At 37.7% G+C, this 15455-nt stretch overlaps 1 protein-coding gene across 2 annotated transcripts in view; it reads left to right on the forward strand.

The window, feature by feature from the left end:
- Caprin1 (cell cycle associated protein 1) overlaps positions 1-15455 on the forward strand; it is a 38361-nt gene that overhangs the window by 15302 nt on the left and 7604 nt on the right. Inside the window, exons 5-15 of one of the 2 annotated variants that reach the window (XM_060371640.1) lie at positions 4586-4824; positions 4924-5006; positions 5971-6108; positions 8033-8085; positions 8168-8254; positions 9543-9698; positions 9783-9891; positions 13110-13171; positions 13929-14039; positions 14193-14348; positions 15145-15295. In XM_060371640.1, coding sequence (XP_060227623.1) covers positions 4586-4824; positions 4924-5006; positions 5971-6108; positions 8033-8085; positions 8168-8254; positions 9543-9698; positions 9783-9891; positions 13110-13171; positions 13929-14039; positions 14193-14348; positions 15145-15295 — 1345 coding nt within the window. The remainder of the gene's footprint in view (positions 1-4585; positions 4825-4923; positions 5007-5970; positions 6109-8032; positions 8086-8167; positions 8255-9542; positions 9699-9782; positions 9892-13109; positions 13172-13928; positions 14040-14192; positions 14349-15144; positions 15296-15455) is intronic. The other variant, XM_060371641.1, reaches the window with a different exon arrangement.

Below are 15455 nucleotides of genomic sequence, written 5' to 3' on the forward strand. Positions count from 1 at the left end.
AACAAAAAGTAAATACAGGCAAAGTCATAATTGTTTTGAGACTGATGAAGACCATTCTGAATGAGTGTCAGCTGAGGAAGGGCTAATAATATGTGAACATTTGGGGTATGAAATTTGCAGAAAGCTGGGTGGAATTTACATTATTGAGGTAACCTTGGCTCAGAAAGACAAATATGCTACATGTTCTTGCTCAGGTGTAGACTTTAATTTGTAGCTTTAATATCTGTGCATTTAATATCTGTGGGAGTGAGTTCTGGTAGAAATCAGGAGACTAGGAAGGGCCCCATTATTAGGGGATTAAAGAAAGGCTTTAAGAAAGTCTGTTGGATTAGGAAAGGATTTTCACCAACCCTATATCTGACAGAGGACTAATATCTAGTATATATAAAGAACTAAAGAAGTTAAACAGCAAAAAATTAAGTAATCCAATTACTTAATTGGAGTACAGAGCTAAACAGTTCTCAGTAGAGGAATATCGAATGACAGAGAAACACTTAAAAAAATGCTCAACCTCATTAGCCATCAGGGAAATGCAAATCAGAACAACCCTAAGATTTCACCTTACACCCATCAGAATGGCTAAGATCAAAAACTCAAGAGACAACACATGCTGGAGAGGTTGTGGAGAAAGGGGAACCCTCCTCCATTGCTGGTGGGAATCTAAACTTGTACAACCACTCTGGAAAGCAATCTGGTGCTTTCTTAGACAACTAGGAATAGTGCTTCCTCAAGATCCAGCTATACCACTCCTAGGTATATAACCAAAAGAGTCTCAAGTACACAATAAGGACATTTGCTCAACCATGTTTTTGTAGCAGCTTTATTTGTAATAGCCAAAAGCTGGAAACAGCCCAGATGCCCCTCAGTGGAGGAATGGATGCACAAATTGTGCATCTACACAATGGAATATTACTCAGCAGTGAAAAACAAGGAAATCATGAAATTTGCAGGTAAATGGTGGGATCTGGAAAAGATCATCCTGAGTGAGCTATCCCAGAAGCAGAAAGATGCATACAGTATATACTCACTCATATAGACATATAACATAGGATAAACCTACTAAAATCTGTACACCTAAAGAAACTAATCAAGAGGGAGAACTCTTGCTAAAATAAAATGCTCAATTCCTATCCAGAAAGGCAAAGAGGATGGACATGAGAAGGAGAAAAGAGGGAACAAGCCAGAAGCCTGACACAGAGGACCTCTGAAGGCTCTGCCCTGCAGACTATCAATGCAGATGCTGAGGCTTATGGGCAACCTTTGGGCAGAGTGCAGGGAATCTTGGGAAAGAAGTGGGAAACAGTAAGATCTGGAGAGGATAGGAACTCCACAAGGAGAGCAACAGAACCAAAAAAATCTGAGCACAGGGGTCTTTACTGACACTGATACTCCATCCAAGAATTATGCATGGAGATAACCTAAGACCCCTGCACGGATGTAGCCCATGGCAGTTCATTATCCAAGTGGGTTCCATTGTAATAGGAACAGAAACTGTCTCTGACATGAACTGATTGGCCTGCTCTTTAATTACCTCCCCCCGAGGGGGAAGCAGCATTACCAGGCCACAGAAAAAGACAATGCAGCCACTCCTGATGAGACCTAATTGACTAGGATCAGAAGGAAGGAAAAGAAGACCTCCCCTATCAGTGGACTTGGGGAGGGACATGCATGCAGAGGGTGGAAGAAGGGAGGGATTGGGAGAGGAGGAGGAAGGGAGCTACAGGGGGGATACAAAGTGAATAAAGTGTAATTAATAAAGAATTAAAAAAATAGTCTGTTGGGAATGTAATAGTAATAGAACATGTGACATGAAAGTAGATGATGGGATAAAAGGTATTGGAAGGATACAAGCAGGGATGAGACTCAACCAGTGTGTGTGTGTGGGGGAGAGTACAGTTAAAACTTAAGTATAAACAAAAAATACCAGAAAGAAACCTGTTACTTTGTGTGCTAATTAAAGCACACATGGGAGATTGCACTTTAGCTTTGATTTGGTACAGTGGAAAGCCCTTTTTATATGATGAGAGACAATTCTCACAGGATTTAGGAGACTTAAGAGCTCAGAGGTCAGATTGCTGATTAAGGAATAAGATTCATCTGGGTTGAATGATTCTCTTTTACTTAGTAATTGTATGGCCTTAGCTATGTTTCCTAATTTTGTTGTTCATATATTAAAATTTCACACAAAAATTTAGCTTGTTAGGTAGAAGCAGGGAAAAGAGAGACCTCAGTTTTCTAGTCTACAAAATAATTATGTCCCTTTTTTATAAAGTTGTGCTCATAAGAGTATTTAATACATAATTTCTAGCACTCGGTGTTACTGTCACATCTTCTAATTGAGTACAAAAAGTATAATTTGCCAAAAAAAGAAAAAGTAATTTTTAACCAGTACTTTAGTTTGTTTTGTGCCTATGTTAGTTACTGTTCTTTTGCTCAGAAAGAAAATACCATAACCAAGGCAACTCCAACTAAGGCATTTAATTGAGGCTTGCTTAAGGTTTTAGGGGTTTAGTCCATTATTATGAATGGGAGTATGGGTGGTATGGGAGTATGGGTGGTATACAGACAGGCATGGTGCTAGAGAAGTATCTGAGAGTTCTGTATCCACAGAGAGAGGGGTGGGATAAGGTGGGAGGGGGAGAGGGAGAGAGAGGAGAGATGAGAATATGAATATGAATGAATTAGGTGGCCATAGCTACCCCAGTACTGCTACATCTCTAGTCCTTCTCATATAATGCCACTCCTTGATGACTAAGCATTCAAATATAGAGCCTGTGGGGGCCATTCTTATTCAAACCACCACAGTGCCTCTATAATAGAACATCAAAGATGGGGCAATCTATAAAGAACAAAATTTTATTTTCTTATTGAGACACTTGAAGTCTTAAGACCAAAAGCCTTGATAATTTGTTGAACTTCTTAGAACTGTATATTTACTGTGATTTTACTTCCACAAGCTTTTTTTGAAGCAACATTTACCAGTTCATTAGAGGGATGTCCCTTGGACCTCAGTAACAGCCAAAGAATTTACCTCTTAGCACTTGAATTTAGGTCTTTTCTAGCACATGAATACAGGTGTGGGGTTACACAGAAACCATAATAACCAAGTGGAAGATAACTTGGTTTTAGGTTAGAACTTTAAGCTTGATGAACCATTTTTTTCCCCCTTACTATTCCTTCCCCTTTAAAATATAGTTTAATTTTTAAAAGATGCTATGCAGTTAATTTACTGTGATCTTTTGGTTTTTGTTCACAATTATTAGATAGCTTTTTATTTTATAGCTTTAGCCTAGCTCTAATCCTCCTTTTCTTGCTCATAGCTTCCCTACTTGAGCTTATACGTCGTCAAAATTATTATTGTAAATGAAACCTCTGGGCTAGGGAACTAGCTGAGTTGGTAAAGTGAGGACCTGAGTTAGGTTCCAAGAAGCCATATACAAGATAGGCATGGTGGCATTGATTGTAATCTCAGCTCTGGGGAGGAGAAGACAGGCAGATCTCTGGGGCCTGCTGTCCAGCCCCAGCCTCTTCTACTTGGTGAGTGCTAATCAAGGAGAGACCCTGTCTCAAAAAACAAGGTGGATGGCACCTCAGGAAGGACATCTGAGTTCTTGCCTCCAGATACATGTGTGTGCATGTGTCATGTGTGTACATGTTGTGTGCATATACAAACAGTTATTTCATTTGGATAGGTTTTTTTTCCTTTTTTTCCTCCACATTCCTACTCTTCTGTTTTCTGCCTCCAGCTACCTATGAAAGATCTTCCTCATTTAAACTGCTTCTCCCAACATTGAAAAGCTCATCCATTTCAATAGACAACCTTTTCACCTTGTAAGCTTACTTGCTGATCCTAATTTAGACTATCACTGTTTATATATGTTTATTGCTGTGATACCATTTGCCTCTGCTGCCAGTATAGAGTATCTTACTATGATCTTCATTATCTCTTCATTCCATTTCACATTTTATTTTATTTTTATGGCTGTTTACCTACTTGTGTCTGTACCAAATGTGTACGTATCTTTGGAGACCAGAAGAAGGCTCAGATCCCCTGGAACTGTAATTATATAGGTTGTAGTCTACTCTGTGCATGTGAATCAAACCTGGGTCCTCTGGAAGAGCAGCCAGTGCTCTTTCACTCCTGGCCAACTCTGTAATTTCCAAACTATAGGTCTAATATGCATCACTACATTTTGTTTTTACCTGTGTCATTGATTTCATCCTAGTAAAGCTAGAAGATGGTGGGGAGGATGAAGAAGAAAAAGAGTGTCTCTCTATTCCTAACCTGATGCTAAATATGATAGAGAAGGATAGAAATACTTGATTTTGGTTCTGTTTTTTTCAGCCTTTCAAGGGAAGGACAGGGGAACTGAGAAAACCATACTTTAACTTATATGGTCCCTTTTTCTTTGTCGGTATCTTCATAAGACTGAATTTTATTTATTATTTTTTTAAGTACTCCTTTCTGATAATATCATCAATGATTGTTTGAAGCAAGGAGGAAGTGGTGGATTTTTGGTTTGTTCTTGCAAAGAAGGTACTCAAAGTTGGAACTCTGATACGCTGTGTTTATGTTCTTTGATAGATTCAGAAAACAATAAAGAAGACAGCACGTCGGGAACAGCTTATGAGAGAAGAAGCAGAACAGAAGCGCTTAAAAACTGTACTTGAGCTACAGTATGTATTGGATAAGCTGGGGGATGATGAAGTGAGAACTGATCTGAAACAAGGTTTGAGTGGAGTGCCGATACTGTCTGAAGAGGAATTGTCACTGTTGGATGAGTTCTACAAGCTAGTAGAACCTGAGAGGGACATGAGCTTAAGGTATGATGGTATTTGCTAATAAAAAAATCTCAAGAATCCTAGAGAGAGTGCTCTGCTTGGCAGTTGGAAGATAGTTAATGTCTTCTTTGTTATTACAAGGTTAAATGAGCAGTATGAACATGCCTCCATTCACTTGTGGGATTTGCTGGAAGGGAAAGAAAAGCCTGTATGTGGAACAACCTGTGAGTATCACAGATAATTTTGATTTTGTAGCTAGGAATCTTTAAAATATGCTTTCTATTTAAGGCATTTTATAAGTGTATAGTGATTTACACTTATTTTTATGCCTCAGTGACTTCCTTTGTTTCATATATTTGATACCTTCTTTGGGCAAGACTTGTAAATGGCTTTTCTTGTGCCATGAAATACTTTTCCTCCTGTCTGCTTACCTTCTGACAGCTTGTGCAGCAATTAAACCAGGAAAGTTTTGGTGGTCTCACCTTGACTGTGTCCAGTCTGTTACTTTTCATTGTGTAATTTTGTAATTTTGGTATTTTGATAACTCATTCTGTTAGACTATAAAATTAATGAGGAACTACTGCCTTTTTATATTATTTTAAAATGTTTAAAAGACTTATTATTTTTTAAAGATTTATTTCTTAAGCTGGGCATGGTGGTGCACACCTTTAACCCCAGCACTTGGAGCAGAGGCAGGTGGATCTCTGAGTTTGAGGCCAGCCTAGTCTACAGATCAAGTTCCAGGACAGGCAAGGAGGGCTATACAGAGAAACTCTTGTCTCAAGAAAACAAAAAAGGGGGGAGGAAGGAGTTGGTGTGGGGGAGAGACAGAGACAGAGAGGCATAAGAGTGTCAGAGCCCTTTTGACCTAGCATTTAGATGTTTGTGAGCCAACCCCTGTTGAACCTAGGTCTTTAATCCCATTTATCCAGTGCCCCTAACACATACAGTATGTGCAACAGAAATGTTTATTGAATGGATAACCTTGGATTTATTCCCTCCTTAATTGCTTATTGCAGTAGTTTAAGTAGGTTCCTATCTTATTCCTATTATGCTGTAACTGTTTTATGTATTTGTGTGTTTTACTAACAGTTTTCTTATGGCTTTTGTAGAATATTAAGGGTTTTTTTTTCCCCCGAAAATCTGACAGTGTTAACACTATTTTTTTTTTTTTTTTTTTTTTTTTAGATAAAGCTCTAAAGGAAATTGTTGAGCGTGTTTTTCAGTCAAACTACTTTGACAGTACTCACAACCACCAAAATGGGCTGTGTGAGGAGGAGGAGGCAGCTTCAGCACCTACTGTGGAAGACCAGGTAGCTGAAGCTGGTGAGTACTTGGTGGATAGGAGCTTTAGCTTTGGTTCTGGCATTAATTTCCTTTCCTTTGATCCATGTTTATATCATATAACATGTGCACATATACATACATTCATTTGTGTATATATAGTTGCTTTATCTGTATACTCATACACTTTCAGCATGGCAAGGTATTCAGCAATCTGAATCATTCAGAATCCTTGATCACAGTTAAACTGATAGCTCCTTTTCCTACTCAGTATTGTTGTATATAGGGTATTTTTAGGGGCAGTTGTAAGGGTTTTTAAATAGGTTTTTGTCTGACTTATATAGGTTTTACTTCTCACCATACCAACATGTAATATGATAAAGAGAATTTTGTTTAAAGATTGTGTGTGTGTGTATAGACCTCCATGGCCTTGAACCTGTGACTAGACAGTCTGAGTATTTTTATAATTCTTAAGTTGATGAGTAAGATTGAATACAGTTGGATACTACATAATTTTTGTGGAAGTTTGTAAAGCATCAGTTCAGAGTTGGATTGCTTGAGGTAAAAAACATACAACACTGGGCATTTAATTCCGACAGCACAGGCAGGCAGATCTCTGAGTTTGAGGCCAGCCTGGTCTACAGAGTTCCAGGACAGCCAGGGCTAAAACAGAGAAACCCTTTCTCAGAAAACCAAAAACAACACCAGCTATCTAATTTGGGGTAATTGATGAACACCCTGGTTTCCGTTTAAAATGTAGTGTGTTTGTGTGTGGTGGGGTGTATACAGTAAGGCACATGGTAAGCACTCTCCAAGTGCTTTCTTACTGAAACCAGAAGGGAAGACTGCTTATTGATGGAATATAGGTAAGACTTTTTACTTACTGTAAAAAAAAATGGTAAAATGGAAGAATTTATCAATAGTATATTCAGATTATGTGACTGATAAAATTATTTTAGAATTTAATTAGAATTGGTAACATTCAAACTCAAGTTGTTTTTTTTTTTTCTTTTGGTATCATTTACAAGTAGACTTTTTTCTAAATCAATTTTAGGTTCTTAGTTTAATGAACAAAAGGGGTGGAGAGATGGCTCCCTAATTAAGAACACTGGTTGATTCTGAAGAGGGTCAAGGGTTTGGTTCTAAGCACCGACAGGATAGCTCACAAGTGTCTGTAAATCTAGTGTAGAGGATCTGCCATCCTCTTCTGTGAGCACTGCTGTTGTCATACTTTTTAAAACTCTTACTTACATTTCTTATATCTCCCTATTCTACCTGAATCCTTTCCAACACTCCAACACCAGGTAGGAGAGAGAAAGGGTTATTGGGAGAGGGGTCACAGTTTTCTTAGCTACTTCCTGCTGGTTAAGGTAGTCAGGTTCCTTGGAGCCAGTTTCATCCTTTCAGGAGATCTCAACAGCAACAGTAGCTGAATCGAGGCGGGGTAGGGGGATGAGATAGGGGGAGCAGCAGAAGCCTTGTTCTTTTTGGAGCTCTCCTAACACTCTGGGCTCTGGCATTCATTTCCTCTCTAGAGTCCTCAGATTTAAACTATATGCATGCAGCTGGCAAAGAGCTCCTCTCAGAACCCACATGAGGCAAATAGGCTGTTGCTGTAGACAATCTGAATCAGTCCCATATCCCACACTTGGGAATAAAACAAAAACATGTTTATATCCATAACACACTGCACATATATTGTTCACAGACACATACATAGACATAGGCAAAAAAAACTACTCATTTAAAAAATTGCTGTGCCTTTCCTTTTCCATTGTATAACTTCCTTACTACAGCATTCCTGTTAAGAGGTACATTTGTTACAATAGACAAGCCTAATATATTTTCACCTGAATATATGTGGCTCCCTTGGCTTCTTGTACATTCTGTAAATTTAGTTAAGTATCTAACAGGTTTTTACTTTTTCTAGCTTCACTGACCTAAAGAAATCTCTTTTTAACTTTAGAACCTGAGCCAACTGAAGAATACACGGAGCAAAGTGAGGTTGAATCAACAGAGGTATGCCTTCTAAAATAGTTAGTACCACTATTACCTTTCTAACTTTCCAACGGACATCCCAAACATTGACTTTTCTTTTTAGTATGTCAATAGGCAATTCATGGCAGAAACACAGTTCAGCAGTGGTGAGAAGGAGCAAGTGGATGAGTGGGCAGTCGAAACAGTTGAGGTAAAAGTTCTTTATATTGTGAGGGTAGTATCTTGACTTCAGTGATTTTTATCTTTCCTGAGAAAATTAGGTTGTTGTATTTTTTTTTTTTTATTACGGGCACATTAATTATAACAAACATATAACAATATATATTTAAAAGATGATCTGTTAGCCTGTCAGGGGTTAAGTGCCCCTGATTCCAGCACTTGGGGTGAGAGGCATTGTATGTTGAAGGCTATTCTGGGTTACATAGATTGTGCTTCAGAGAAAAAGGATATATGACTATTTACTTGTTGGTTTAAGTATACAGTTAATTACGCTAAACTATATGACTTTTGATAACTTGTATTAAAATGTATTTTTAATTCTTAAGAATGTTTTGCATGAGTATAATGTTTGTGCATCATGTGTGCAAGTACCCTTCAGAAGCCAGAAGTGGGCATCAGATCCCTTGGAACTGTAGTTAGAGAGGATTGTGAATCACCTCGTGGGTTCTGGGAACTGAATTCAGGTTCTCTGGAAGAGCAACCAGTGCTTCTAAACATGGAACTATGTCTTCACCTCCTTTGTTTATTGATACTATGTTGTGGAAGAATCTAGGCTCCCATCTTACAGAGAATGTTTTGTAATTGTTGTCTTGGACATCACTTTAAAAGCTATTTTGGTTACTAGGCTTTTTGGACTTATGATGTTTCTTGATGTCTTTCACATAAGTCTCTTTGAGGTCCTCATCTCTAGGTCATCAGCCCCCTTTATATTTTTCTACAGTTAGAAATGAAAGCGTTTGAAGAGCATACTAAAATGCTACATTGTAATTCTGTCAAGTTAAGAAAAGTGAAAGCAATATATTGACCAAATGGTTAAGTTTATTGTGTTTCTTTTGAGGAAACTTTTGGTGGGGGGGGAATGATAACAAGGACTTACCATAGTGCTAGGGAGCCTGAAAATAGGTTTGTAATCCAGGCTGGCCTTGAATTCACAGAGACCTGCCTGCTTTAGCCTCCTGAGTGCTAATGCGAAATGCATGTACTATCTGTGCTTTAAAAATAAATTTTTGTTTTTGCATTTTCTTTTGTACCATGAGGTGTATGATGGTGATGGAGAACAATTTGCAGGAATTGTTTCTCTCTTTCTACCCTGTGGATTCTGGGGAACTGAACTTCTGTCCTAATGTTTGAGTGGGAATGTTTTTTTGGGGTGCCGGAGGAATGGGCTAAGGTTTGTTTTTCTCATTGCAGTATACTTTGTGTTTGGGAAACAGCCCTGAAAATAATGGAGCTGCTCCAACTCCCTTTATCTGTTTTAGGTGGTAAACTCACTCCAGCAGCAACCTCAGGCTGCATCTCCTTCAGTACCAGAGCCCCACTCTTTGACCCCAGTGGCTCAGTCAGATCCACTTGTGAGACGACAGCGAGTTCAAGATCTTATGGCACAAATGCAGGGCCCCTATAATTTCATACAGGTAGGTGTATTTTAGTAAAGCACCGTTAAGAGTAAGTTTAAATGTATGTTGTTTGATGTAATTCAATTATATCCTGATTTACAGGATTCAATGTTGGATTTTGAAAATCAGACGCTTGATCCTGCCATTGTATCAGCCCAACCAATGAACCCTACACAAAGCATGGAGATGCCTCAGCTGGGTTGCCCTCAGGGTTAGTAATGACCTTACAAGTTTTCCTTTTTTAGAGAATGTTGTGTACTTGTATGTACATGTATTTGAACATGTGGCATATGTGTGCTGTCTGAACAACCGAGGGTTCTGAAGAACAAACTCATCATCAGGCGTGGTTGGGCAAGCTGCTTTTGCATCCTATGAACCATTTTATCAGCTTCCAAAGTCTGTCTTTTTAGCCACTTCTAGCTCAGCAAGGATTTTTTTTCTTTTTAATGAGAACTAAATATAAGACCCAGTATAGCTTTCAGAGTTATTGAAAGTTGATTTTGCCTCTTTAAATTTGTATTTTCTTTTTCTTTTTTTTTCCCTAAGACAGGGTTTTCTCTGTGTTGCTTTGGCTGCCCTGGACTCACATTGTAGAACAGGCTGGCCTCAAACTCATAGTGATCTTCCTGTCTCTGAGTGCTGGGATTAAAACCATGTGCCACCATGCCCAGCTAATGTTGCCAATTTTTAATGCTTTTTTTTTTGAGTCTTTTAATTTGGTGGGTAATGTTTTCCTGTAAGAACTTAATAACTTTAATTTCTTGTAATATTTTTTATTGGCATAGGCATACAGAATTGACGACTTTTCACAAATTGAACAGAACAGAAAGGTTATTAGTGCTCTAGAAATCTACACACTCTGTTCTCTTTCATTAATGAGTTCCCCTCTCCACATCCATGTAATAGCCATTTTCTTTTGATAGTTTAGTTTTGATAGTTACTGCAATTTGTTAATGAAATTTTGTATAGTGTTAAAAAATATTTTTGAAATTTAGAAAAGTTTGATTATGTGTATGTCTCTGTGGGTATATGCATGTGAGTTCAGGTGTGCTTGGAAGCTAGAGGCTTGGGTCCCTCTAGAACTAGAGTTTTAAGTGGTTGTGAACTGCTTAGTTGGGTGGGAGTTTTAAGAACCATATCCTGTGTGCTTGTAAATACTCAGCTTCAATTTAAAAAAATGTTCAGAATAGAAATAATAGGTGTGCCTTCTGTGATGCTTTTAGCTCTTGAGGGACAATTTCTGATGATACAGTCATTAAGGGATGCATGAGCTTTAGGGGAAGAGATGAGCAAGATTTCCAGTCGTACATCATTGAAGTAGCAGCTAAAAGAGCCAGTTGTATTGAATGGATCTCTATAGGTCTATTGGTAATTTTGGTGTTGTTCTTTCCACCAGAACATATCAAAGTGGTATAAACAAACAAGAAATGTAGTATATTCTTTTTCTTTCTTAATCGTATTTTTGAGACAGGCTCTCAGTGGGTATCCCTGGCTGTCATAGAACTCATTATATAGACCAGGCTGGCCTTAGTACTCATAGAGATCCCCCTGTCTCTGCCTCCCAAGTGCTAGGATTTCAAAGGTGTGCACCAACACGCCAAGCATACTCTTTAAGTGTAAAAAAGTTACTGAGTAAAAGCTTACTCTGGAACAAATTGTTAACTTTAGTAATTCTGTATGTTAAAGGAATCTCATATCTCTGAACCAAGAATTAGAGAACAGGTAGTGCCTGCAAAAAAAAAGCAACATCCCCTCTTTTTAAAAAATGTTTTTTGTGCATGAATGTCTGTCTGTACCACATGCACGCCTGAAAGAGGGACTAGAGTGGTTGTGAGCTATAATGTGGGCGTTGAGAATTGAACTTGGGTCCTCTACTAAAGCAGCAAGTGCTCTTAGCTTCTGAGCTGCCTCTCCAGCCCCACTCTGCTGTTTGTTTTTTAATAGTCCTTTTCGTGACCTCCATCAGAGTAGAAAAAAAAATTGTGCCAGAGTTAATGCATGTAGTACTCAGCTAATGCTAACCAAACTCATTGCGCTCTCATTCAAGTTTGGTGATTTCTAACAGCTATCCAGTGTTCTATACTTTTGATGATCTGTTCAACTGTGGTTAGGAGAAAGCACAGTTTCTCCTAAGAAACATCCAATGAAGGTGCTCTCTTTATAAAATTAGTCGTGTGTGTGTGTGTGTGTGTGTGTGTGTGTGTGTGTTTGTTAATGTTTCAAGACAGTGTCTTTATGTAGCTCTGGCTGTTTTGGTACTCATTGTGTAGACCAAGCTGGCCATCTCATACACACTGTGAGATCCATTTGTCTGTCTCCTGAATGGTGGTTGGTATTAGAGGTTTGTGCCACTATGCCTGGCTGTACTAGTTTTTTTTTTTTTTCATCTATAGAAACAAAAATGATTGAAAGTTACGATACTAAGTATGTCCTAAAATCTAGCCAAAATCTTAAAGAGTGTGTGTTTCTGTGTTTGTGAGCTTGCAGTGGCACATGTGCAGAGGTCATATGATACATCATGAGTGTCAGTTCTATATAGGTCATGGAAATCAAACTCAAGTTGTCAGGCTTGGTAGCAAGGGCCTTTGCCCACAGAACTTACCCAAAGCCTTAAGTCTAAAATATTGTAGTCAGTTCTTTCATTCTACTATGAGGGTCCTCAAGGTAAAAAGAACTCAGGTTTTTAGGCTTGACAGCAAGAGGGTTTCTTTACCCACTGAGCCTTCTTGTCAGCCCTTATTAAAGTCTTGAGTATAAGTAATACTACTTTTTTATGCTACTTTAAAAATTAATTTTTTTATTTTTATTTGTGTATGTATGTATATGCCATTGTGTTTGGGTGCCTGCAGCAGAGGCCACAGTGGGTGTTGGATCCCCTGAAGTTGGATTTACAGATGGTTGTGAGCCACCTGCAGTGGATGCTGGAAGCCGAACTCCGGTCCTTTGGAAGAGGAGCAAGTGCTCTTATCTGCTGAGCTGTCTCTCTCCAAGACCAGATTTTGAGGTTACCACTCCGGGAGTTGAAAACAGGCCATCTGGTGTGACCACCAGGAAATCCTAACTGCCCGACCATATGGGATTGTGCTGCTTTCAGAGGTGGAATTTCTCAAAAGTGCTAGCACTGGTTATTATCTGTTATTGTCTACTTTTTATTGACACTATTATTACTGGCATCTTACTTTATCCAGAAAAACACAAAAGAAAAGCAGTTATGAGAGTAAACTATAATCACTGCCAGTAAAATAAAGTGCTAATTTGAAAGCTGAACTCTTACATGGATGTTGCAAATTATTATCTTGATATGAAAACATTCAGTAATAATTTCGTTATAGACATTTGCCCATAACAGTATAATGTAGATAATGTTTAAGAAATTGGATTTTCTCTTAAGAAATTTGGTTTTGTATAACAGTTCTCTTAATTTTGCAGTTCATTCTGAATCTAGACTTGCCCAACCCAGTCAAGTTCCTGTACAACCAGAAGCCACGCAGGTAAGAATAAGAGTAGTTTTTTTAGGTTTGTTACTTAGGACTCATTCGTTGCTTAGTTAGTTTGGGGTGCATTGGATTGCTTTCCAAGTGTTCTAGTACAGATTCATTGGCAGTGAGTGGTCATGAGCTCTTATTTCCATGCTTATATTTGCTTTTTCTTTTGTTGACTTAAAATTTATTATGTCCACAGAGCAGACTTTGTCTTAAAATATTTTTTAACATTAATTCTTGGATATGTACATTAAGAGAAAACAATGTCTTTAAAACAGTTTATTGTTTTACAAATTGGGACTTATTTTTACTAGACAAAGGTTTAACTTACTAACTTTGAGATTTAAATAGCAGTATAGTTTGCTATTGTTGGGTATTCTGTTTTGAAAAAGAGTAAATATATAGCCCTTACTGGCTTGGAATTTGTAATTTAGAACTCAAAGTCACAGAAATTTGCCAACTCAGCCTCTCCCCAGTGCTGGGATTAAATGTGTATGTCACCCATCCATATTGTATAAAATGTGTATATATATATATATATAATTTTTGTTGTTGTTGTTGTGAGCCTGCGTTTTTAACGGCTGAAACCATCTCTTCAGCCCGTAAAAATCTTAGTCTCAAAGTGAAGAAATTCTCTTCCCTTAACAGACACGTCTTTGAATTTTTATTAGGGCTGGTATAATTAGTTCTTCTTTGTTTGTTTCTTTGTTTTTAAAGGTCAATTTTCTTAGAAGAAAATAAGTTTGCTGTCTTTATTTCTGTATAGGTTCCTTTGGTCTCATCAACAAGTGAGGGGTACACAGCATCTCAACCCTTGTACCAGCCTTCTCATGCTGCAGAGCAGCGGCCACAGAAGGAGCCAATTGATCAGATTCAGGCAAGTTCGGTTACCAAGCAGGAATTAGTATGAATCTTTATAAATGATTATTTTTGGCCCTATGTTGCTTTCATAAAATAGTTAAATTATTAACGTAAAATTGTTGAGTTAGTTTATCACTGAAGTATATTTGTGTATTTGCTTTGTATTTAGGCAACAATATCTTTAAATACAGACCAGACTACAGGCTCATCATCCCTTCCTGCTGCTTCTCAGCCTCAAGTGTTCCAGGCTGGGACAAGCAAACCTTTGCATAGCAGTGGAATCAATGTAAATGCAGCTCCATTCCAGTCCATGCAAACGGTGAGGGTGAGGAATTAACATTTTCTAGTGTGTGTTGAGTTACACTAAACAGATTGAGCTGGATATGTAACTGTAATTTTTAGTGACCACTAAACTGATCCTGAGACTTGACAGTGATATATTTGAGCCTTATGATTCACTTATGCATTTATAATTTTAGCTTTAAAGGTTTAAAGATTAACAAAGTTTAAACAATACAAAAACAGACCAGAGTGGTGGGAGAGGTCATTGCTACCAAGCGTGATAAGAAGAAAACTGAATGCTGAAAGTTGTCCTCTGACCTCTACATGTACAGTGCATACACATAACAACACACTAAATCTTTAAAACAAACAACAAAAAATGTGTAGTATAATGTTCATGGAACTATAACCTAGATAAATATAACTGGTGGCATTTTCTCTTTTAGCTCAATCTTTATTTTACTGAAATATTTAAAAATAAAGTTTAGATGTTTTATATATAGTTAATGTTGTATCAGTAAGTATCCTTAAATTGTACAATTTCTAAAACAGTACTATAATCTAGAATACAGTTGAATCAGTGCACAAAGGAATGCCTGAAGAATTAAGTACTGAAGACTTTTTCATTAATAAAAATAAAAATAAAAATTAAGTGACATAACATGCTAACATCAAGAAGTCAGTGGTATATATAAAAGCTTTTTGTTTGTGGTTACATGTATTTTGAAGTTTCTGAGGTTTTAAATTTACATTTGAAGGAGAGCCAGTACTGAGACATTTCATGTCTCTATAAAGCAGGAAGAAAGGCATGAACCAATCATTTACTTGGTTTGCTACAGGTGTTCAATATGAATGCCCCAGTTCCTCCTGTTAACGAACAAGAAACTTTAAAACAGCAGAGTCAGTACCAGGCCAGTTATAACCAGAGTTTTTCCAGTCAGCCTCACCAAGTGGAACAGACAGAGCTTCAACAAGACCAGCTGCAAACGGGTAAGAAGGCCAGGATGACTTTCTTTTCAGTCCTTTTGTTTTTAAATTTTTTATTTATTTTTTTAGATTACACTATTAATGAGATTATAACATCATTTTGTCTTCAAAGCCTCCCTTTCAAATTCATTGCCTATTTTATTTGTTAAATGTGTATGTATTC

The sequence above is a fragment of the Meriones unguiculatus genome, chromosome 18, assembly GCF_030254825.1.
Source record: "Meriones unguiculatus strain TT.TT164.6M chromosome 18, Bangor_MerUng_6.1, whole genome shotgun sequence".
NCBI lineage: Eukaryota > Metazoa > Chordata > Mammalia > Rodentia > Muridae > Meriones > Meriones unguiculatus.